The following is a 24,497-nucleotide window of genomic DNA, read 5'->3' on the forward strand; positions in this document are numbered from 1 at the left end:
AAAGGGATACGGGAAGGTTTAGTATCGCTTCTCCTAACTTGGTCACGTTCCCTTTTACTGGTGGTTTTCCTCTCCCTGCCCCAAAGGTGGTGTGTGTGCGTGGGTAGTGGGCGTTCCTAGGAGGGAGCGTATAGGGACGGAGAGGTGGGGAAGGGTTTCCTCTCGGCTCGTGCCGCCTTTGTAGGTAGGGCGGGTAGCTGGAGCGGTCCGGGCCTCCGGCGCTCCCCTCTGCCCCCGTGGGAATGAGCCCGGGCAGTGGAGTGGGGGCACCCCACCTCTCTTCTAGCAATTTGCATTGATCTTAGGTGTGGCAAGGTTGAATAGAGCTAACAGTAGTGAAGATTTTCTATTATTATTAGTTTAGATTTTCTGTTATTATTAGTTTAAAAAAAAAAAGTAAATAAATTAGATTGCATCTTAAATATCAGTGGCTTATGTTCTGAAAGCAATTTAAATTGTCCATGAAGATGTATTTTAGGAAGCAGGGGTGCTCAACCTGAGGCCAGCAAGCTGAGCAAGAGCGTTAACCCGGCACTAGGAAACAGCTGCTTTCGCTAACAGCACTGAGGGTCTGAAACAAATTGCCCTATATAGGAATGCATCTCGTAAAAACAGACAAAAGAAAGTGGGGCGAGAGAGGTACAATTTATGGCTGTCGTACATTTTTTGCAGGTTTATAAACAGCGTGCATCAAAGGTGCGCAAACCGTTCCCGGCATTGCTTCTGTGAATGTGTTTACGTAACATGTGAAGGCAAGGCAATTTTTCACGTTTTTGTTAAAAACATTCTTTACATTGAAGAAAAGAGAAAAGGAAGTGACTTTGAGAAAAAGATTTCTTTAAAAGATGTTGATTAAAAGTAAATATAGCTAGTGTTTTACTGACTTCTATTTTAATTCTTCCTCTGATTTGTTGGACTCACCATAATGTGCAAAGCCTGCGATGGAAAAATTGGTTATTCATATGTTGCCGTGGCTTATAACAGAACGAGCGCGGAAAAGCCTCGTACGAAAACAGGCAATTTAGCTGAAAATTGGAAGGGAAGAACAAATCTTTTCCAAGATAGAAAGGGCTTATCTTTGTCTTCCTGCTCTTCAAAATATTAGGACTGGATTTTTGAAATGTGCAACTCTGTATTATGAGGATCAGAAAATAGGTGTTTCTGTTTACAGGGTTGGATGTTTTGTCTTTTTACTGTTCAGAAAGATCCCAAGTTCTGCGAGGTGATGTGTGACGCGATAGTGCTAGTGTGTGAAGCAGATTGAAGGGGGGAATTTTAGTCAGGGCACCACAAGTAGGTATGTTGGACTAGAACAGCAGCAGTTTCCAGAAATTTGGCAAATGCACTGAAAGCATGAAAGGATTGGACCCTGGGAGTTTATTAAAATTTCAGCACTTCCCTTTAAAGCCGTTTCCAGTCTTCCCATCAATATGCATGTTTTGCCCGCCTACCACAGCAGACTTCTGCTGGGGTGTTATTCGCATGTGTATATTCAGTATATTATCTTAGGCCAAAAACTGTCGGCATCAAGACACGTTTCAAGCGTTCTGCTCCGCTGGGTCGGTAACCGGAGTGCTTTCAAGTAATTCTGGTGCTGTTTCCTTGTTAAATTGTTGGTGTTCTGCTGAATGAAAATAAATTTCAAATGTAAAAACTTCGAAATAAGTCTCATGGCGGTCACTTATGGGGACTGTTCAGCCTTAGGAGTCACCTGTCTAGTCGCCGGTACCATCACCAGATACTACACCGCTGATTTTAAAATGTGTTGCTGTTAACTTCTGCAGGACCCGAATTTCCCCAGGGGTGGTTGAGCGCTGCTCTGCTGGGTGAAATTCGGCAAAATTAGACGGTTTCTAGCTAACTGCTAATTATACTGATCACTGTAAGCAATTTCAAGGCCAACTGTTTCAGCTAAGGTGGGCCTCTTCAAAGTTGGTTGGGGTCGCCCGGAAGCCGCGGTCCCCGTTGGTGGTCTGGTGCCTGAGGTCCTGCTTTCCTGTTACATGCTTTATTTCAGTAAGAACTGAAAATGGCAGGAGGAAAAAAAAGTAGAATATTCTATCTTACTACGGTAGGGTGGTAACTGCTAGAAGCAAGCGTGGGTTTGATCACTGTGATAGCATCCTGTATCCTAAAGGCGTGCAAGAGCAGCAGGAGAGGAAAACGTTTCCTCCTGCGGCCTGTTTCCTGGAATTTTTGACGCGTGGGTGAAGTGTGTAGCAAAACTCCTAGTTTTTTCTGTGACATTTGATCTCTTTAACAAAATTACCCTTCTGGGAAGAGTCTCATTAATTTCAGGTGCTAACGTCTGCTTCCAGAAATCCCCTTGCCAGACCTGCCCTTAGCCTTGGGAGTCGAAACATAGTCACATACAAGCAAACGGGGTGGTGGTTGCCTTGAAATCTGTGCCACTGTCACTGTTGCCAGTCTCAGTCCACGGTCAAAACAGTCTATTTCAAAGAAGAAAATAAGTGTTTACGAGGAACTGAGTGTTTTGAATGACTTTCTTACGAATTGCTGAGGGTGTCATTAGTAACTTTGAACAAAATAAATAACAATTTTGATGATGTTCCCACTTTTTCAAAAACTTGAAATAGAAGTGTTCATCACCATCATCCTGTTGCTTGGTAAACAAATCACACCTTTATACAGAATTAACGTTTTGCAGGCAAAAAAGAAACACCAGAGAAGAAGAAGAAACAAAGAAATAGCTGATGAAATCAAAATTGTGGGTTTTCAGAACAAGGTTCCTTCGATGTGGGGAACAACCTTTGAAAAATGAGGAATTATTAGTGGTGGGCTTTTTTTTTTTTTTTTAAGTGGGAAGTGTTAAAATGAAAATAAAAACCTCTGTGAATAAAAAGTACTGTTAAGCAATAACTTTCATGCTGTTCTCTCTTTCCTCTGAAATATTTATACTCCTGGGAATTTTATGATACAGTTGACTGCCCATGTCTTTGCAGAAGGGTACTAGCACAGTACTGTCAGACAGTCCTGGGATCGCTCTGCTTCCACATTTGGAAAAGAAGCCATGAGTATCGGAGACCATCCGACAGTTCTGTACTATTACCGTTCTGCAGGGACATGAGCTGTACTGTAATTCAACTTGGTTACCCTTTATAAATTAAAAAGCAAATTGCTTGTTGTACTCTACTTTCCTTTATTTGGTTTAATTAATCATTTAGGCAATTTTTTTTTTTAAGAAAAGCGAAACTAGATTTATAGTAGAGTAGCGTGTTACGTAACGAGTGGTTAGTGTTTTTATGTTTCAGAGGTTTGAAAATAAGAGATCAGCTGAAACCGTATGTGCGAGTATAACTTGGTAGGGTGTTGCACTGCCATTGAAAAGCAGGGATTGTTAATTGAAATAAAGAATTTTGCTCCCAATTTGAAAGTAGACAAAAATAAAATTAAAATTCCACTCCTTTAACATTAGAAAAATGGAAGGTTGCGATTAAAAAAAAAAAAAAAAAAGTATCCTATTCAGCAAAATACACTATCCCAGTAATCTGTAGCAAGTACTGTCTGTCCATAACTGCTGTAGTCCTCTTTCGCTTGTAGGTCTGTAGGTGGTGGTATCAGCCTAGGTGCTGGTTACATTGTACCATTGGACCTGCCCAGTTTTCTTTTATCCCTTCAAGTGCAAGAGATTTTTCAACGCTCGTGGTACTTTATGGCACGATTTCTGCTTGTACTAGATAGCTGTAGAGTTTCGTTGTGACTACTTAAAAGGCTACTGTGGCTGAAATTCTCTTTTTTTGTTTCCTAGCTAATTTTTGACGTTTCTTTTCTTCCTGATGCAAAATTTTGCAGTAGGGTGAACTGAACCGCATATTATTTACTTGTGCGATTGGATAGTAATGCTTAAAAGTCAACCAGCACCAAATAGTAACTGTGTGTAGTTTTACCTGGCTGTCTGAGAGCTTTTGGTAAATGACGATTTTCTTTCTTTTTTTTTTTTTTTTTTTTTTTTTAACTCTTCCCCCCCCGCCCCCCCCCCCCTTTTTCAGGCTGAGCAGGACAATGGCCATCCTCTTCCTGCCTTTGCCAGTTTACACATTGAAGTCCTCGATGAGAATAATCAGAAGCCTTACTTCGCAAGATCAACGTATGAGGGCTTTATCCTCGAATCCTCCCCGGTGGGTACCACCATCTCCGAGAACCACAACTTGACCTCTCCACTACAAATTGTAGTGTTGGACAACGACGTAGAGGAGGTACGTTTCTCTCTCTCTTATAGCTCGTACTGGAGTTGAAGTTGAGTTATTTTTACTGTTGGTGAGGGCTTAGCATGAAGGGAAAAACTTTGAATTTATGGGAAGGCTGCACCTGCAACCGGGCATGGGGAAAATGGGAGAGCCGAGCTCAAAGTGAAAGTGAGACTAGTCTGGGCGCACCAGAAAGAAGAGGAGTAGGAGAGCTGGAGGCCAGAAGTTCAGTCCATTCTTTGCTCTGCCCAGATTTTTACCTCTCCTTGTAAAACTGGAACACTTTCAAAAGAGTGGTAGCCTAAACCATACCGAGCCTTGAGGGTTAAGTCGTCTTTTCCCCTGAGGCTGGTTTCATTAGGTGTTTTTGTTGATGTTTTTTTCTCCTCCGATTACCATCACCTCTCCAGCTTGTCCCTTCGATCTTTTTTTGTTTCTGTTCTTGGTGGTTCTTTTTCTGTTCTCTTCTCGTCTTCAGGTACCTCAGGAAGTTGTAGGCGGCATGTGTTTTGTAGTAATGTTTGTAGCGTACGGTTTTAATAAAGCTTCTGACCTGATATTCTGAAAACCGTCTTCTCTTTGTACAAGCTTCACTTTTGATGTTGCAATTGTCTTGTTTTTGAGAAACACGGGCGACCGTTTTCACTGTGGAAGATGCATCCTGCAGCCTTGTCTGCAGCAGAGCGATTTGCTGTCCCAAGAAGGTCTTCTAAAGCCCAAATCCATGTGGTATTTTTCTCACTTAGCCATGAAAAAAACTCAGGCAGTTTACTGGCGTTCAAAATAACTATTTGGATAGACACGTGGGAATAGTTGGAGTCGGCTTTGCTAGGGCACGGATAAAAGATGGGAAAGAAACGCGTGTGATGGGCATCAGCGGCTGTGCTGGTGACTTCTCGTATGTGACTTCTCAAAAACGCTCCTCTTCAGCATTGCATTTGTTAAAATCAGCAGTTTTTTGCTTAAGCTAATTAGTTCTAACAGGACCCTGTAGACTGCTGAAATGATGAGGAAGAAGAAAGGTGCTGACATCAGGTGCGTGTTTGTTTTTGAAATGCATACTGTGGGGTTTGTATTTGTGTGAGGTGTATTTGTATAACGTATGAAGTCCAGTTTCCCTGAACCTTCTCCCTGTGATGAGGTCGTAGCTCACGGTGGGTTAGTGAGCGCCAATAATGCTCGTTAACTTCTGCAGCTCTTAAAGTTCCGGTGACTTCATTGTAGCCTAGTAAATGAAGGCTTTTAGTAAATAGAGATGGCAGATGAAAAAGTCAGCCTCTGTCCTGTCGATGCTTCTGAACGTTGTTTTCCAGTAGCGACGCTGCGGCGGTGGCCAAGTAATATAGTTGTGGTCAGCCTTCTAACTGACAAATCGATTTAGGTTATATTGCGTATTAAAACAACTCCCTGTCCTCAGAGAAGTGAGTGAAGAAAGTGGTCATCTTAACTGTCTAGGCTTTAAAAAGCCCTCGCATTCTAACTTTAAACCCTGTGAGAGTTACAATACGGTCCTATTATCGGCCTTCCAAAAATTAATTTGTAGAAGTGGCATTGCAAATAGACCTTTAACTAGAGCAGCACTGCAAAGTGCTGATATAATTAAGTAGTCTGTTTAAATGGCATGCATTAAATTAAGCCACCTGAGTACCTTAAGACCTGAGTAAACTGAAGCTGAGATGAGGAATTTAAAATGTATGATCTGATAGCTGCTTACAAGAAAGCTCCCCGAGCTACTTGCTTCCTTAGTCTTCTGTTTCCGTGGGAGAGCACTGATTTGATACTCTGGTTTGCTGGGGTTAAGGTCGACTTCTGCACAGGAACAGACTTACTGCCGTGCGTGCTGAGCTGGAGTTGGATCATTCTTATATATATACACACACACGCACACAGAAGTTCGTAAAGCGTTGGCGCGTGCCATCACATGTTCGTAAAAGCGTCCATGCACTAACCTTGAAGCTTCTGCAGATTCCCGCAGGCTAACGCGTGATGCTTGCGTGGTAGGGTGCGCCTCAGTTTGGCTACTGCTTCCTTCGATTTCCTCTCTAGATACTTTCTTACTACTACTGTTTTCTTGTTTGATGCTTCTGTTGTCGGTAAAAAACAAGTCAGACTAGATGGTTGCTCGGTATCTCGGTGTCTGAGGAACTTAGGAGAAATTCAATGGAACAGTTATTTTACGTAAAGGTATCTTGATTGCATACTGAGAGAGGACAGAGCAAAGAATGAATTAACGGATAAAGTAAGTTTTAAGATGTGACTACAAATTTGAGTTCTGGATTTTCAATGAAATATCCAGGTAAGGGATAACACTGAAGTTTGTATTGAGAAATACTGACGTATTTTTTTTTTTCCTTTGCTGTTTACCTTGTGCTTGCATCTTTCACTGTTACAGGTTGAATTTATTTTGAAGCAGGTCTCCTCCTTAAAGGAGAGCTCTCAAAATAAGAATGTCCCTCTATAGCCCTTTGGTGGCACTCTAATAGTCCCATTACAAAATTTTAGTTCAGGAATCATTCTTTCTAAACGTAACAGTCCATTAATATCATAATAAACAGAAGAGGCAAGGCAAACGGTCTACTTTCTCTAGGATTTATAACAGATAAACACTTTCTCTAGGATTTATTTATTTAGGTTTTATAAAGACAGATGATCTTCTCTTCCTTTCTGAATCTTTCTTTTCCACTCAGGAAGAAAAAACAATGCTAATAGCTTAAAAAAGTAGCATGGAATTACCACTGTCACATTTTATTCCGTCCCTGATTTGTGTAGGGTGAATATCTAATATTTTTCACTTCTGAAGCTATTCTTCCAGTCTTTGAGAGATCCTTGGAGTCCTCAAGGAATTTGCCTTTTGTGCATCTGCCCTGTTTTACAGAAATGCTCTGCTAATTAGTGGCAGCCCTGAAGATGCTGACATTTGTTTCTTGCCCTCTCCCAGGAGCAGCTCGCTTGGGTGAGGAACAGAAGATGATCTTTCAAAGCTTTTCCTTTGGCTCATCTTCCAGGGAGGGGTATGTCCCTTTGTGCCTCAACTTGAAAAAAAACCTGAAAAGCGTTGCAGCTTTTCTTTAGAGTCACGCTTGCGCCTCAGCTCTTCCTTTGCACAGGGACGAGAGGCTGTGGTGGTGACGGAAAGAATTCAGAATTAAAGTGCCGCTCCGTGTCCCCTCTCTCCTTCCTCTTGGTCTTTTGTCATCTTTTTGCCCCAAGTGGAAATGACACGGTCGTGTTCTTCCTCCGGGATTTCTTTTTTTTTTAATTGTACAACTAAATATTATTTCAATGACTTCACTTTAAATAACAATGTTGAAGGAGGAAGAAGTAGTCATAGTGCACCACGGACAACATCGTGTCAGGCTGACTTGCCTCCCCCAATTTTTCATTCACGTTTCTACTTTTACTTGTTCTGTGCTTCAGGTTGTTTTTATATTTAGCGATGACAGTAATGTTAAAGTTGTAGAAAAAGGACTCCAGGGAGAAGATTGCTATGTCTGCCTGTTGTCATCCATCCCAGGTATTGTGAATCTGGAGGACCCTCTGCAGCTTCTCCATCAGACTCTGCAAAACCGACCTCGCACAAGTCAGAGAAAACTGAAGTGAGGTCGCAGAGCCAGCACCTTGTAAATGCAAACCCTGTTACGTGCGACTGAGAACCTCACTTGTTTCAGTGCTGGAAGACTCTGAAAAGCAATTTTTTGTTTTTATTTTTTCCTCCCGATGAAAGAGGCAAATGGAAAAACTCTTTGTACTTTCACCCAGGCCAGAGGAGGGCAAATTCTGGGAAACACCATTCAGCAGTTCATTGGTCCAAAGGGATCCGTTGATGCCTCCATCAGCTTGACCGTCTCCTGTAGGTGTTTCAGCGCTGGCGGTCCTCCAGCGCGAGGAGCGTTTTTCAGTGCCGTCCTTCAGTGCCTAACAAAGCTCTTTGGCCCCTGTAACTGTGGATTTGCATGTCCCTGAAGTATTGTGCTGCCTGACGTAGAGCAGCCATACGTATTAGTGACTTGGGAATCACACATTCATCTTTCTGGCCCCTCATCTCAGGGAACGGGAACAAACTCGAGCTCAGGTCTTGAGCCCTAAAAATTTAGACGTTCTTATAAGACCGTGACTGACTGTTGGTTGGCTTGATAACTCCGTGCTGTGTGTTGCTTCTCAAGATGAGAAAGCTAGAAAACCTCGAAAAAAGCTTTAGCTCTTCCTTATCTCTGAACTAAATCGTGAGCTGCTCCTTTGTGTCCTGGAGGCTTTCATGTTTTTCCATACCTGTCAGGCTATCTGTTGGGAGTCTCTGATTTCCTTGTGGTCTGTGGGTTTGTCCGACCGGATGCTAGGATATTGTTGATCAGCCAGGCAAATACTGCCCTGTATTTCACCCCTTGCCCTGTTAGGAGATGTCTAAGCCGAGCTAGGATGCAGACGATAATGGGACAAAAATATTACATTTCAGGCAAGTGCCTACTTTGGAACGTTTTCGTATTGTAAATGCACGTCTTCCGCTGTCCTTCACGGAGGACTGCTCCATGGTCTCGTGCCGTTGCCTGCGCTAGGGTGCCCGTGACAAAATACTCTCTTTTTCAGTTCTTCAGGCTGTTCTGCTCCGTCTCTGGGAGTTGGTTTGCGTTCACGGTGTTGAGGTGATTAGGTAGCGCTCAGCCTTGGTAGAGCTGGTATCTAGCAGCTCAAGCAAGCTGCCTTCTGCTTTGCAGTACTCCGTTCCCTGATGGGGTTGTCTCTTCGTTCTCGGCAGCATCACGTGTAATTCTGGTATGATCTTAGGAAATTCTTGAAAACGGTTTGCTTTAGTAAAAGCAGTCAGTTCCAGGGGGAGGAAAGGAGCAGCAGAGATGTAATGTAACGTCAGTGCGGGTTTGCAGACTTCCAGGATCTTCTCCCCGGATTTTTTTCAAGCAGAACAAACTCGGTCCCAGGCTTTGGTTTTGTACTAGAGCGTCGGAACGCTTTCGGTTTCTCAGCTTATTACGTTTTTGTTTTTAACATCTTTTTCCCCCGAGCGTACTGCTTTTATAACGTCCATCAGTAGCAGTTTTGTGTTTCTTTATTTGTATTCATTTTGTGACATGTGTTTTTGCTTTGCAGCTTGCACCAGGTGCCATTCCCGTAGGTATTGGGTGTTTTGTTTGCACAATGACTTTTTATATTTGGAAATGTGTGCGTTTGTTTTATTTTTCCTTTCTCTTTTCCTGTCCCTCCTCCGTTTTGCTCTGTCCTGTCAGCGTTGCTGAGAGACTGGGGCAGTCACTGGTTTTGTGAAGCCTGCAAAGAGCCCTTTAAACGCATCGACCCAAATTCACCTGGGGTGTCAACCTGCGTAAGTCAGAGGAGTGGCACCATGGTTAAGTTGTGGTTGCTCTGTGGGTTCACGGGGTAATTATAATGCTTTTGTACAAGAATCTCATGCTACAGAAATTATTTTTTTCATCTTAAAAAGTATCTAATAATCAGCCTGAAGCATGCAAGCCTTACCGGGTTTGAATTTCGTGCTTGAGACGGTCCTTGCAGGTTGCACGTGTGCTCTGTCGTGTGGATTTTGATACTTTTCTGCTTCGAATCTGCTGAACGGTTTATCAGTGATTAGCTAGGCTACCCAGCAGAGCGGTCAGGAATCGCAACGCTCGAGTCTGAGCCCATCTGAAAGAGAAGTTTAAAAAAAAAAAAAAAAATCTAAGTAACGAGGGTGACGCTGATGGATTGTTTCGCACAGTTGTGTGCTCTCCCAGTATTTGTCCGATAAAACGTTCGTGATTAAGTCGAGCAGGCTTTTTTTCGGCATAAAATGTAATTAAAACGTAAAGACGTGACAGTGCAAAGATTAAGGAAGCAAATTGCTTTGCAGAGCCAGTACGAACAGAAGGAGTGGAAGCAGGCTTTGATTGCAGCAAAGGCGATTTGGCTTGTGCATCAGGATAAAACGTCTGCGATGGGGATTGCTAGGCTGTAGGGCAGATCCCCTTCAGAAGGGTGTGGGGTTTCCATCGTTGGTGTTTCTTAAAAATAAAATAACGAGAAAGTAATGTGTGTGTTCAAAATGGCACGGCAAGGGAGAGCTGTAACTCCTGGCCTGGACTTTTGTAAGTGAAAGTGTTAGACCGACTTGACGACGTCTGCAACGTGAACAGTTATTGGCAGTTGCCATCCGTAAGTTTTCACAGGGAAAAAGAGATTACCTTTTGTATTGCTAGTTGTAAACTGAATTTTAATTCTGTTGGGAGTTGGCGTAGATGCAGCAAGGCTTTAGGCAATAGGAAACCATGCGTCTGGAATACTTGGGTGTTTCTTTTGCATAGCTTTCCGCAACTGGAAAGGTTTATCGTTTAAGTAGTATGATTTTAGTTTTCCCGAAACCTGAATCTTGAGCGTGTTTTGGATTGCTAAAATACATTTGTTTCTCCTTCCGTTGTCCTAATCTATCCTCGTAGTTGTTTGCTATTGCATTTGGTGTAGTGTTTCAGGTAGTTGACACGTTTACACCTGCTGTATTATTGGGATTTAGGAACTTTCCGTTTTCACTTTTAAAGATCTTTCTGTAAAAGTAATTATGGAGCAGTGACAAGAAGGAGGGAATGCCAACTAACTTTCTAGAAACATTGTGCAAACAGTTTCAGAAATGGAAAGTCCAGTTGCAGACGGATCGCTCTGACGACTTAATTGCCTAGCTAAAGAGGGGAGGAAAGATGCTGAGCGATTTCATCCAGGTCACCTTTCGCAATTCTGTCGTATCGACAACACAGGCACCCCAGAAAGCTCCCTTGATTTGCCGGGTGTCTCTGGACGCCCACGGGACGCGTGACTCAAAAAAGACCTGTGTGCCCGCTCTGGGGGGGCATCGCGAGGAGCCGCTGCTCACCCCATCGTGCCGGGAGCCGTTGCCGTCTGGGATTTGGGTTCCCAGCAGGTGCCCTCAGGAAGTCTCAAATAACAAAGTACAACATCTTGCGGTGTTATTGTTTTGCTTTGTTATCTTAACGTGTTGCTTGCTCCTGAAAGGTAGCCGGAAGCCTTTTTGCTGTTGTTTTGATCTGATCAATTGAGAAATTCATGATACTGCATCAGTATATGGTGATTTTCGTGTAGGCACCAACAGAATCTCTGAACAGTGTCTGTTTAGCCTCGTGCTGCGACATGTCCAATTACGTTACTGCACTGCGTCCACTCGACTGTTTTATTACTGTATTCATCAAGATAGGGTGCTTTTGTTGTTTTTAATATGCTTTATAACAACTACTTGAATCTGCTTTTTTTACTATTGATAAGTAGCACTTGTTTAAAAAGTATCCTTTTTTAAAGGAAAAAGCACCTTGTTAACCTGGCAGGTATAGGTATTTGCTTACTGTTTGGGTTTCCTTAACCTATAAAGAATGTTTTTTGAAATGTTTTTTCTTCCCACTAAAGTTTAGGTGGTGGGTTTTTTCTCTTTCTTTTTTTTCCTCTCCAGACTGTCATTCACAGTATTGCACTTTCTGCTTATTTAGTTTGCAGCTAAAACAAATGCTTGCATTAATTGTGTAATTGAGAACTTAGAAGTTCATGTGAATTTATAATAGGGTGCTCCTTTTTTCCCCCCCCCCCTTCTTCCAAGACAAAGGATCCTCAGCTCCATCTCTTCCTCAACGATTACACTGCGTTTTTCACTGTGACTCAGACTGGCATAACCCGCTACCTCACCTTGCTGCAGCCTGTGGACAGGGAAGCCCAGCAGCTGTACACGTTTTCGGTAAGCTACCTGCGCTGGGGGCACATCCAGCTTTGTTCAGAGTAAGCACTGAAAAATCCTTAATGCAACATCATTGCCGCTTATTAAAATGGCCCGGAGGGAGGAAAAACAGAAGGATGAGCAGCAGCACTGCCAGGTGGTGTTGGGAGGCTGATCTTGGGGTAGTATGATTCAAAACGCGGGTTTGGGTATTCAAAACGCGGGTTTGGTTTGATAGCAACGTTTTCAGCAGAGTCTCTGCGGTCCTAATCTTGCCTCTCCTGCTCTTTGCTGCTCACCTGTGACGCAGTCTGGCACTGCCCTCTACTAGGAGCCTTTTCCTTTTTCTTGCTGGGCCCCTGAGGTCTCTGCAACCTGCCCACTTTATTTTTGTACAAAATAAAAAGAGGCTAACCTGAACCACAGGCAGGTTTGGGGGGGGGGGGGGAAGAAAGGCAGAAAGAAAGAAAAGCCAAAAGCACCTTAAATGGACTTGGGACTCCCTCCGCCAGTTAGCGGTTTGTACCTGAGGACGATGCGTCTGCAGGATGGTTTGGGCAGCCTTGCAGCTGAGATACTGGATGGGGGACTGTTTCCCCGGGAGAGAAATATTTCCCTCTTATTTGTCATGCTGTGCTGAGGTGGTAGATTTTGAGGCGCAGCGTCACATGGTTGTTTCCCTGTGTTTGGCCCGCTGCAGGCGCGGGCTCTGTTGAAGCCTCCTGTAATGCGAGCAGGAAACGAGTCACAGTCGGCGCCGGCTTGGGAAGGTATTCCTGGCCTGTTGAACACTGTTTCAGCTAATTTTTGGTGCAAGAAACGCTGGCCGCGTTAGGGGGGGGAAGACAACGCCAGTGCAGTATGAAGTACTTTGTGATTGTGTTGCCCGAAACGTATTTCTTCTTCAACGGTAGCTGAGGGTTTCTTCCAAACTGCCAGCTGGATACCTATTTGTGAGGGGAATAGTCACTTTGAAATACAAAATCAACGGGCAAAGCAGTTGCGTGCAATTACAATATTTTATTGAGTGTATCTTGTTCATTTAATAGTAGTCTCTTATGTTACGTGATTTTATGCTTATCGTTTAGTGGTTGATTTTTTTAGTTCAGACCTTGCTGCACCTTTCTGGGGATGGAATTTACCAGCAAGTGTAAACTGAAATGAGCAATTGAATATTGGTTTTTACTTGTTACACTCGATTTTCTCATAGTTGTAATCCTCTTAAGGGCATGCTATTGAAACGAGTTCCCGTTCTGCTTTTTTTCCCCCTCTTCAGATGACCGCTTCGGATGGTGTGCAGGAGAGTGCCCCGGTGACGGTCAATATCCTGGTGATTGATGCAAACGATAATTCCCCAACTTTCTCCAATATATCATACAATGTCAAGATTTATACAGACATGGGGCCCGGAGAAGGCGTTGTAAAGGTAATTTAGTTTTTACCTTCTGATCAGACCTGCACTGTCACGGAGAGCACCATTATTTTGCGTGTTGAGACTTGAACCAACTCAAAAGAAATACTAAAATGGTTGGAGGTTTATTGAAATAAAATAGCGTGAGATTGTGTAAACAGTTCAGTAGGACTTACCCAGACGTGTTTTTAAGTTTTTATGGAAGCCTGCATCCTTCGTTTGTGGAGCAGCTGAGCGGCGAAAAGTATGACGAACGCTAGCACCCAAAAAAAGGAGAAGGTCGAGAAACGGTTTTAATGTGTGCGTGCAGTGATCTATGTTTGAGTGCAGGCCTGAGGGGTGAACTCTGGTCGCACTGAAGTTAATGGGAACGCACTTTTCTTGGGGGATAGTTGTTCTGAGATGTCTGGCACGCTTCAGGGTGTTTGCAGGTAGATGGATGAGAAGGCACGGAGATGGTGGTGGAGGGCAGCATTCAAGGAGAATACAAGGCAGTAGGAATAGTCAGAAAGAATTCATCAGCTGACCTAAGTAATTAAATACTTCTTTTTTTCCTTCTATAAATATAATCAGCAGCTAAGTGTTTGAGGACGGCAGTGACTGCCCAACGTTAGGAGGGAGTGCAGCGTCTGTTTCCCTGGGTGGGAACTTGGCTAACCCCGGAGCAGACCTGCAGTGGGTCCCTTGTGGAGTTGCAGTTGGAAACGAATAGGCTGGGACTTAAGGCTTTAACCTTGCCTGAACTAAAATGTAAAGCAGCTTGGAAAATACGAGAGTCCTGAGAGTGAGTTTTTACCTCCTCGGCACTTCCCTCTGCAAGCTCACCGCGTGGCGTGGTTGCCCCCCGACGAAGGGCTAGGTACTTCCAGCCTCTGGCTGCTTGGCGGGGTTGGTTTTGCGTTAGCCTCCGGCTGCCGGATTATCTGTGCTTGGAAATTGGCTGGCATTAAAAAAAAAAAAAAAAACCCAAAAACAAAAACCTGTGTGGCTTAAGATTTCTGAGTACTGTGGTAATGCTAAAAAGTAATGATGATGATTTTGGACTGCTAGTGTACTTGGACACTTACTGACCTTGTTATTTTGCCCAGGCTGTGGGCACAGAGTGTTTAGTGCTGTATTATGGAGGTGCTAAAAAAGGGGGGGGGGTTCGTTTGTTTTCTTTCTTCTTGAGTTAAGAGTAGCCGCTGAGTGGGTGATGCCAAGAAGGCTCATGGGTTTCCTTAGGCCAGAAGGGCTGTTAACCCTTTTTTTTTTTTTTTTTTTGCTTTATAAATGCCTTTTCCTTCCAATGGAAAACAAGACTTACGCTTTTTTTTTTTTTTTAACTGCTGATTTTAATGATGTACTTGCCTTGTTCTCTCTGTGTGGAACAAGCTCGCTCACCCCGTAGCTCATCCTCATCGCTGGTTTAGGGATTATTTCAGTTCGTCTCCTGTGAGATGGCAGGTCAGTGAGGGCCGTTCCGGGGAGAACGGGAAATGACCCGGGGCAGATACGATGAGCCTGTAAAACCACTTCTTTTCATCACAGAAAGTAGGCTAGAAAAAGAACAGGGACCTCAGTGCATCTGTATAATCTGATAATAATTTGCGTGTAAGCACCGGCTTGCCCTTAACTGGCTACTTGGACTGTATGTTCAGAGATCATCAAGAAAGTATTTTGAGTATGAAACTCCCGCTTTTCACTCTTTTCAGTGCCTTCTTTCCTGGGAAATCATTTTGATGTTGCTCCTGAAAGAAAAGGATAGACAGTATTTTGGATTCAGTATTTGCTCTGCGGTGCGCTCTTCCAAATACTGACGTCCTTAGGCTCTGCTTAAAAATAAACCCAAATAGCAGGGGGAAAAAATGACTTCAAGTTAAACTGATTCCCCCCCCCGCCGCTCCGGGTAATTTTTTACAGGGGAGGTTAGAGCAGGGAACCTGCTTCTCGCCTGTCGGTCGCACAGGTTTAGCGGTAGCTTTGTAGCTTTTTTGCCAGGAAGGAAATGAGCGTTTTGCCGTAGATTTGCCCAAAAGCTGGAGTGGGTCCCTGCAGAGGAGCTCACCGTCGTCGTGGCATCGACCTGCCTCCGCTGTCTGAGGGTTCGGCGCGGGGCAGGAACCTTCTGCTCCTTGACGACTTGCAGGATGGCTTGGTGTGTGCTGTTGGGCTGCTGAAAATAGTATTGGTTTTGGATGGTTTTTACTTAAATTGTCTTCTTGGAGAACTTGTAAGACTGTTTGAGGCCTTGGCCAAGGGGAGTAGTTTATTGGTGGTGATTTACGTGTCTGCGTATACCCTCCTTTGCAGCTTGAGAAATTCTTACTCGGTTGTTCCCGCTGTTTTTGTAGTGTTTTTTTTTCCCCTCCACATAACAGACGATAGCTGCTTGAGAAATCTGCCGTTTGGAACAGTTTAACGTGTGGCAATCATGTTGCCTGTTGCCACTAGAAAGACTAAATAATGCTAAACCTGTAAAAATACTTAATTCCAGCTTTTTTTATTCTTAGAATTTTACTGTCCTGATTTTCGGTTTCCGAGTAGTACTTTGTGTTCCTGGCGGTTCAGCTATTTGAATCAGTTATCACACTTTATCAATGTAACTGGAGTATGTAGCTATAGTGCAATCATATCTTTCACATAGGTCATTTAAATTCACACTATGATGTTTTTCTCTTTAGACCTCTCTCATTTCTATGTACAACGCAAAAGTAGGCAGGACATGGAGAACATAAAGCAAGAAAGCGAGCTGAGAACGGACAGAGGATGGCAAAAAGCAGAATCCCCCTGGATCTTTGCGTAAACTTGCCCGAGGGCCAGAGACTGACCTGGTGCATCAAGAGTGCACAGGGTGTGTGTGTGTGTGTGTATTATATATATACACACCCATATATGTGTGTGTAGTGTATATATGCACACATGTATATGTATATATGATACACACACGTACATATATATACACATACATATTTTGTACATTCTGTCTACAAAAAAATTCCTGAACAACCCTCAAGAATTATATGTCATTTTTCTTCTTAGGACCTCTATTTCAAATCTATGAAACAAAGACTAATTTATCTGCAGATCTTAATTTCTACCTAATTTCTTGTTGTGGAGATACAGCCCATAATCAGAGGAGACTTTTAAGGGCACTGTTGTTTTTTTAAAAAAAAAAAAAAAAGCTTTTGGGCTGCAAAAGGAATAACAAGCTGTGGATTGAATTAGGGCGTTAGCTGTTCAACTTGTGAGGACCGAAGTGATTACGCCCTCGGATCGCACGTACGAATCAATTGGGAGGTCCTGCCCTAGGTCTGGGTTGCGCAGAGCGCTTAACTTCACACGGCTTGGCATAAATGGCTGTTGTGCCGAAGGCCAGAAGCGAAAGCAAAAGGAGAAAACACGGCAGAGCTGCAGGCAGCAAATTTTCTGTCACTTACCTCTCGTTCACGGTAGAATTAGTCTTGAGCAGCAGCAGTAATTTCGGTTGCATGTCTTAGGGTTTATTGAAACGGTTATTTGCAACCTTTTGTCTTCAGTTCCATCGCCACATTAATTTCCAACTGCCAAGTAAATGCTGTGAAAAGAAATATACATAAATCAGGTCATCCTTGCATTCCTCAGTAAATGCAATGATATACTCGAGTGAAAATATAATGGAGAGAGATTTAATGAAATGGCTGCAGCAAGGACTCTGTTAGTATTACACATTTTTAGCCCAAATTGGGCTGGAGCCTTGTGCTTGCTTGATGGAGAGGCTCGTTGCAAGGGCAGCCGTTGGGAGGCGCGCTGGCTTGGCGGGCAATTTTTGCAGCATTCGCTTTCTACGTTTTTGGCCAATTAAACATAACTACCAGAATGGTTGCGAATTGCTGCACCGCTTCAGAACAAGTTCACTAAAACCTCAGTTTGACTGCAAAAAGGTTGCAGGCCACCTGCTGAAGTCCGCTTTCCTCCAACTGTAGAGTAAGCGGCTCTGAACAGAGCTTATGCGGTCGCCAGGGGCGTAGCTCAAAAAGCTGTAAGGATGAAAATAGGTGGTTTTGTACGTTTACCTCTTCCATCTAAGAACACCGCTTCTTGCTGCAATGTATGCCTGTTCTGCAACACTTCCAATACGTCCCATTTTAAGGTAATGGATCTAACACTGCGGGGTGTAAAAAGTGTCTTAAAAGTAAAATAAATCCTATTTTGCACTTGCCTGTGTATTTTAGACATGATACACTTCTAAAATCTTGTTAACTATGAAGCTCTATCGGCCTGGGACAGCTGGAGACTGAATTTCTAGGATCACAGATTATGGCAGCTCTTGCACTTCAGTTCTACTTTTTATTCATATTTTTGCCCTCAAAATGTTATTCAAATCACTTATCTTTTCAAGCTTTCAGTATTTGGAAGTTTATAATTAACCTTATTAATTTAGGTACTTGTGTATTCAATTATTTTCCCTTTTCGTGTCGTCACAGTCAAAACTGGCCTTGCTCCAAATCGCGTGCTTAACCGCTTAGGATGTATTTTGCATAAAGGCTTTATTTATCTTTTTGTGTGCGTTACGTTTGACGTTCAGTAGAGAAGGTTATTGCAACGCTTCTCCTAACTATGCCACTTAGTCTTTGCAAGGTCAATGAACGTGTGCCATTGTGTGTAGAAAGTATCGAACGATCGATTAGGGGAACGGTTGTGAAACATTTTTGTTTTAAACCCTGGGAGAGTGCAGAAAGGCTGGTTTATATCCTGCGTTTTGAGATGTTGATTTTTCCCTGGCCGTTGCAAGTTGATATGATCAATACACCAAGACATCGTCGTGTGGATGCAACGTAGAGCAAGCGACGAAAGTGTGGTCTTCACACGATGACTTTTTCACAATTTCGAAAGAAAATGTAGAATGAGAGAGATGCTCTGCCAGCATAACATGGGTATTAATTTGGTTTCTAAGTGTCTAAGAGGAGTTGGTCTCTTTTTCAGTGTTTCGTGGTTTGAGAATATTTCAGGTGTTTTACTTTGTGATCAACATATTGGGGTCCATCTCAGAAAAGTATAGATTAAGATATTTTGCCAATTCAAAGGCAGTAGTGATCAGTTTTGATTGTTGGAGTGAGGCATCTGTGACAAAGAAATTCGAATAAAATGAGCCTACTCAGATAAACCAAAGTTAAAAACACTTAGGTTGGAAATTTACTTTGGTTCAGTGTGCAAAAACAAGGTAAAACACCGATGGCTTCGGGCAAAAAGGGACATAACTAACAGGCTTTTCCGTTGGGGAAGGCTCTGTACAGCCCACTTATTCCATGCTAAAAATGCTTGGTCCTCCCCAGCAGTAACTCAGTCCTCAGTAGTAGTTTGTGCTCTGAACCAAGCAGGTAAAGCCCAGTTTTGCAGAAGCACCTAGATCGTTGTCTTTTAGCATATTGATTAATTCATTCTATTTAAGCTATTCTGGGCATAGTTACTGGTTTTGAGCTGGTTTATCACTTCGCACGTTGAATTTGGTGTTCCACCCAGCCGATCCCCAGGCAGTGTCAAGATTATTGTCTAAAGCAAGCGAGAGCCTGGAGTTTTTGAGGCGCTCCCCGTAGTGTTTAGTAAGGCGTGCAGATGCGGTCAACTTGAGCATCACCGCCTTGGGTTTCGTTCTTCGTCTCCCTGCTTGCTTTAGTCGCGCGGTTTAGTTTCTCCTCTTTGAGTTTTGAGTGGTCTTGGGCGAAGGGGCTGTCAGGAAACGCCGCCTAGGCCTTTCAAAGCCACCGTTTTCTGCAGAGGTGGCCAACGGAGGCGCCATTTTCCTTGGCGTAATACAGATGAAGTGAGCCGTGCGCCGCGCGGTGGCGTGCTCTGCGTGCAACACCTCGCGCGAAGACGGAGGAGAGGTACAAGGGCTCGAGTAAGTCGCTGGGCTGGGACCTGGCACAGCTGAGGCCCGGAGGGAGGTTTGTGGCTCTGTTACATACAGCAGAGGTCTCGTTTGACGTCTCAGACTGGTAGTGATTTGCTTTATTGCACCTGAGGCAGAGTCCTCCAAGCGCTTGGCTAAAAGCAAATCTGATTGCTGAGCTGTTCTTTCAGACCGCTGCTGCCTGTCGATACTTGATTCAGGCTGTCCCGATGCAGGACTGGGGTAAACCTACAGCGTTTCCCTGGGGGCGAGGAGAGAGCCTCCTCGTCGCGCTGCTAGCAAACTGCTGGTCGTCATTATGAACTGAGTCTAAGATGCTAGGCCTTAAGTTTTTCCCCGAAAATCAAAACTGTACAATTATGTGGAAGAAACACTCTGAGAGTCCCAGTGGAGAGCTGGCGTAGAGGGAACGTAGTAGAAGCACACGCGAAGCTGGGTTTAGTACACGGCTCTGAAATTGCCCCCTTAAGCGTTGCTGCCAGGTAGGTGGTGTGCGCATCGGTGACGTGCAGGGTTGCGTTTCCTCCGTGCAGGGACACACGCTGTCCTCCGGTTTCCCTCAAAGAGGGCTTATAATGTAAGATATTAGAATTTATGGCAGTAACAACATGGTCCCTGTGAAGATGGTAGAGAAGGATGGGAAGCTTCGGTAACCAACTATGACCCTCTTGTTAAACTTACACCACAATAAATATCTTCCTCCCTCCCCCCCCCCCCCTTTTGAGGAAGCGCTATAAATTCCAGTCAAAGGAGAATAAACCTGGTCTTAGTTTTTGTAATTCATACCTTTTAAAATGTTTGCAATCTCAAATAATCAGTTTCTCTCTCCGCTGCATGATTTTCTTGCACCTATTGTACTTAACCGCAATCCTTGTTATACCGTACTGAGAAATCGCCACGTTTTGAGTGTTCAAGTTCTCCCTCACCTCTGCTTTCCCTACCCCTTACCAAGTTGCCTTATTAAACGCAATTAAAATACGACATTGGATTGTGCGTGCTGACATTCTGGTTTTGAATTGCAGCTCACCGCTGTAGATGCGGACGAGGGACCCAACGGACAGATAGTATATGAAATTCTGGCTGGGGATCAGGGAGACTTCATCATCGATGACCGAACAGGCCTTATCACCATTGCTCCAGGAGTTGTATTGTCAGTGGGGCGCTCCTACGCTCTCACTGTCAAAGCATCTGATAATGCTCCTCCTGCACAGAGAAGGTAATTTTGTCTTAAAATGAACGTAATTTTTGTAATTGGTGCGTAGCTGTGCACAGGAAGTATGACACGCTGTCGTATTTCCGTAACTGTGAAATGGAGTACGACTCGGTGTGTTCTCTGGGGTGTAACGATCTCATGTTGGACAGTCGACGTGCTAGAAATTAGTTTAATGCTTTCACTTTTTGTCCTTTATTTGTATTTTTTCATCCAGCACACACATTTGGCTATTGCATTTGATTGTAATGGTCTGTTTGTTAAGAGTTGGCATGGTCTGTTTGTTAAGAGTTGGCATGTTGTGTTTTAGTTGTGCACACGCGTTTGTTATGAGATTCTGAAAGCAAAAGGATAAGAGGAAGAAATGAAGCAAGTGAGAAGCTGGATGCTTGCTGTGATGCAAAAAGGATCAGGAATAGGCTGGTCACTGAGCTGGAGACCTTCTCTGCAGGTTTCAAATGCGTAAGGTCACCCAGAGTTGGTACACGGGGTGGACGTAAATGACAAGCTAACAAACGGTGACCAGTACCCCACTAACATCTAAATTCTCCCTGGCAGGATGTTTATATTCTGCACCAGCTGTTCTAAGAGGAATTTTCAAATTTACTGTGTGGAGAATAGGGGGCGTGCCCATGTTCAAAAAATAAAGGTACCCAGGCCCACTTAACGTGTTTCTTTTGATTTTGTGTTCTGCATTTTGAAATCATGCAAAAGTGTTGCCGTTTCACTTAGGTGTGGGGTTAGGACAGTGTATAAAAATGGCTCATGTGATAGGTTCTGGACAGGGGATGATGATGATGATAAGGCAACCTTCTTTGCCAAAGAGGATGATGGGGGAGGGAGGAAGAGTAGTCTCCAGCATTTACATCTGCCGCATATTTGTCCGTTTTCTGCGGAAGGGGAGTAGAAGAAAGGAAGATAAACGCAAAAGTTGAGTTTCACCGGTTGAATTTTCCTCCTTTTTATAATTACACTTCCAATCGCTGACTTATTAGACTGCTCGTAAAATCAGTGTCTGAGAACCCAGTTGGCCAACTGCGGTTTGCCCTCTGGGGTTGGCGTTCTCACCAAGCCCTCTCTTAGGCGAGCTGATGGTAGGCTCTGAGGAGCGTTGAGGACAGGGCTGTGGACTGTTAGGCACTTAGCTGTAGTACTAATACATTAGCTGTAGTACTAATACAGTGATAAAGTTGAGGGCAAAAATTAGTAATGCCACTTCAGAATCCAGCAGTGTGGCCAGCCGGCAACAGTAGTCCCCGCAGCACGGTTTTGGTTGTGAAACTCCTTTTTTGAAACTCCTTTCCGCATCGCCTAATGATTAGTCTCTTCTGTCGGGCTGTGAAGTGGTTCCTCTTTCGCCGGTGGGCTCAGAAGAACAACTCGCTCGTGCCTGAGCGAAGCACTCACCTTGCGTAAGGTGGCTCAGGCGGGCTGGGTGGGAGCAGTAACCGGTAGCTGCAGCAGGCCGGGTCCTTCCTCCTCTTTATCCGCAGGCATGAAGAGCGTGTGCCCTGTAAAAGAGTAAGGATTTTGACTTCAGACAAAAATGTTTTTTTTTTGTTTTTTCCAAACCTGGGTTCTGCTGCAGGGCACATCAGGGTAACTGCAGCCACGTACCAACTGCCTGGCTTTCAGCTGCTCCTTTGCTACGCACAGAGCGAGACCAAATTGCTAAACGTGGCTCAGGACCGGTAGGCTTGTAGCATTTGTGAAGGCAAATTTAAATGGAAACGCGTTGTGCGTGGCTCTTTTGCAGAGCACGGCACATTTAATTCTTGGCAGGTGACTAAGTAGGCATGCGCCAAGATATTTTGCTGAGTGCTATTAAAGTTTCTTATAAATGTCGTTAGCATGTCAGAAGTTATTGAGATGTAGTTACGTACTTAAGTATATATAAGTTTATACAGAGTATAAAGGTTTGAAGATGAATAGTTGTTGTTTTGTTTTGTTTTGTGTTTTTTTTAGAAGTTACGGTGAAGCGTATAATGAGGAGCAATTTCTATTATTGAAAGAAGGGCGAGGGGGGAAGCATTTGTAAAAATCAAACGACCGTAGTTCGGACCTCAGTCTTTTTACCAGCTTCCTTGGGTCCTACCTTATACGGAGAGACCCGCCGCTCTTCGCCATGGCAGTGGTGAGCCCGCTCAAGTCCGATATGAAAACGACTTGGCCGTGACATCCTTGAAATGCAGAGTGAAAATAAACGTGTTTGCTCTTTGGCTCGTGTGCCTAGAGACAGCGTTTGGCCTGATACGTGTCCACGCGTGTGTATAAAAATGTTATTTGTTGCACGTTAGATAGTAGTGTTGTATGCACCTGTCCGGGCAGCGTGAGAATGCCAGCGGCGGCAGCTCTGGGAAGGCTCCGTTCTGCCTCCTCTCCTGTCCTGTCCTCTCCTGTCCTGTACGGAAAGAGACTTTGCCACCCGCTGAAGTGGGCTACATACAGCACACGCAAAACAGATGGGTAAAATCACAGAGCGCTGAAGTTCTCCAAAAACGATTTGGGAATGAGAAAGCTGGCCATTTAATATTATAACATCATTTTTATTACAATGTTCATTTACAAACTGCTAATGTTTTACTTGTGTCACCTTAAAGATAGGAAGAACATTTTCTGAGCATTACGGTGAACAAAAAGTGTTTGTTCTTCTTCTAAGAACTCAACAGATAAATGAGCTGTGATATTACTAAGGCGTAGCCGAATCAGGAAAAGACGATACGGAACAAAATAAACGTTTATTAAATACTGAGCAGTGGAAGAAGTAGGCACGCTAAGCTTAACTCTTTGAATGTGCTCGTCAAGCACAGTCCACAGGTGTCCGAGAAAATAGGGCCGTCTCTGTGCTCCAGTGGTTTTTGTCAGCTCATTCGTTGTATCTGGTTTTGAGCGTTCGGTGGTGGTTGTTTTTTATCCCAGTGACGTAAGCGTGGAACAGGTATTCCTAAAGATTAGTGGGATATAACAGGGTGTTTTAAAACATAGGCAGGGAAGTTTAGCAGGTTACTGTAGCCTGTAAATGCAAGTGATCTAATCCACTTCATTCATTCAGAAGTGTCCCTCTTCCCCTTAATTGACTCGGTTTGTCTAGACACCCATAAAACCCCACCAGGCTGGGTTTAAATCCTTACGCTCGTGGCAGCGGGGGTAACCTGGGAGAGTCTGGTTCTCCACGGGTCATAGGTGTGGATGTGCCCCTGGAGACAGGACTGAAGCTGCAGTGCAGTTACACGTGAGCGGGGCTGGAGCCCCTGCGCTGAGTTGTTGACGCTTACTTACCCTGGAGCGTGGTCAGAGCTACTGCGTGACTTGGCCTTAAAACGCAGCTGTCTTTGGCTGCGCTACAGCGGATAGTCTCGCCTCTTCCGCTGATCGATGGCGGTAAGTTGTAAAGCTTATTTGTAAAGGTCAGTGGAAAGTATCTGTAACGCGGTACTGACTGTACTTTATCAGAACCTGATGAAAAATATTGAGTAGTGATATGTCATGCTGGTGTTTAATGGGGTCTATCAGTTCACACAAAAGCTGCTTGGACTAAAACTGTATCTGGTATTTTCTAGGGGAAATCTTGAAAATTATTCTGAGTTTATCCTATCCCTGCAAGCAGCAGCTCGCTGTGCATTCATACGTTTTTCCCCCTAAAGTTTTGGGACATCTCCATTTGTTCTGAAGCAGTTTCCCTCCTTCAAGCCCAAAGCTGGAGCTGTAGCGACTTTGTCAAATGGCTTATGCAGAGGAAATCTGAGCCTGCGGTGCAATGCTTGCGCTCGTCAGGACTTTGCTCCGGGGAAGCGGTACTGTCTTCGTGTTCAGGAGAAGGCAGATGGGATGGCAGAGCAAAGATGCAAGAGAAAAGACCCTCTAAGCCAAATTTGAAATCTCTCTGTTCAACTTCTGGGAGGTTTTTTGGCTCCCTTTTTAATTTAATATGACGCTTGTCTACAGTGTGTGGTCTTGGCGGCGTCTGGACTGAGCGTAAACGGCCTCAGAAGAGCTTTGACCTTGCAAACCTCAGTTGTTTGCGCGGTCCGCTCGGGTTAGCGGTTCAGTTGGAGGGTTTGGGGGTGGCTTTTGCAGCT

The 24,497-nt window shown here is 44.0% G+C and overlaps 1 protein-coding gene across 11 annotated transcripts in view; it reads left to right on the forward strand.

Moving 5' to 3' along the window:
- The window catches only part of PCDH15 (protocadherin related 15), a 1,072,490-nt gene that overhangs the window by 895,473 nt on the left and 152,520 nt on the right, over positions 1–24,497 (forward strand). For all 11 annotated transcript variants that reach the window (XM_068951042.1, XM_068951049.1, XM_068951046.1 and 8 more), the window contains 4 exons: positions 4,011–4,217; positions 11,812–11,946; positions 13,202–13,351; positions 20,231–20,424. In XM_068951042.1, coding sequence (XP_068807143.1) covers positions 4,011–4,217; positions 11,812–11,946; positions 13,202–13,351; positions 20,231–20,424 — 686 coding nt within the window. The remainder of the gene's footprint in view (positions 1–4,010; positions 4,218–11,811; positions 11,947–13,201; positions 13,352–20,230; positions 20,425–24,497) is intronic.

This window comes from Struthio camelus, chromosome 7 (assembly GCF_040807025.1).
Source record: "Struthio camelus isolate bStrCam1 chromosome 7, bStrCam1.hap1, whole genome shotgun sequence".
Classification (NCBI taxonomy): Eukaryota; Metazoa; Chordata; class Aves; order Struthioniformes; family Struthionidae; genus Struthio; species Struthio camelus.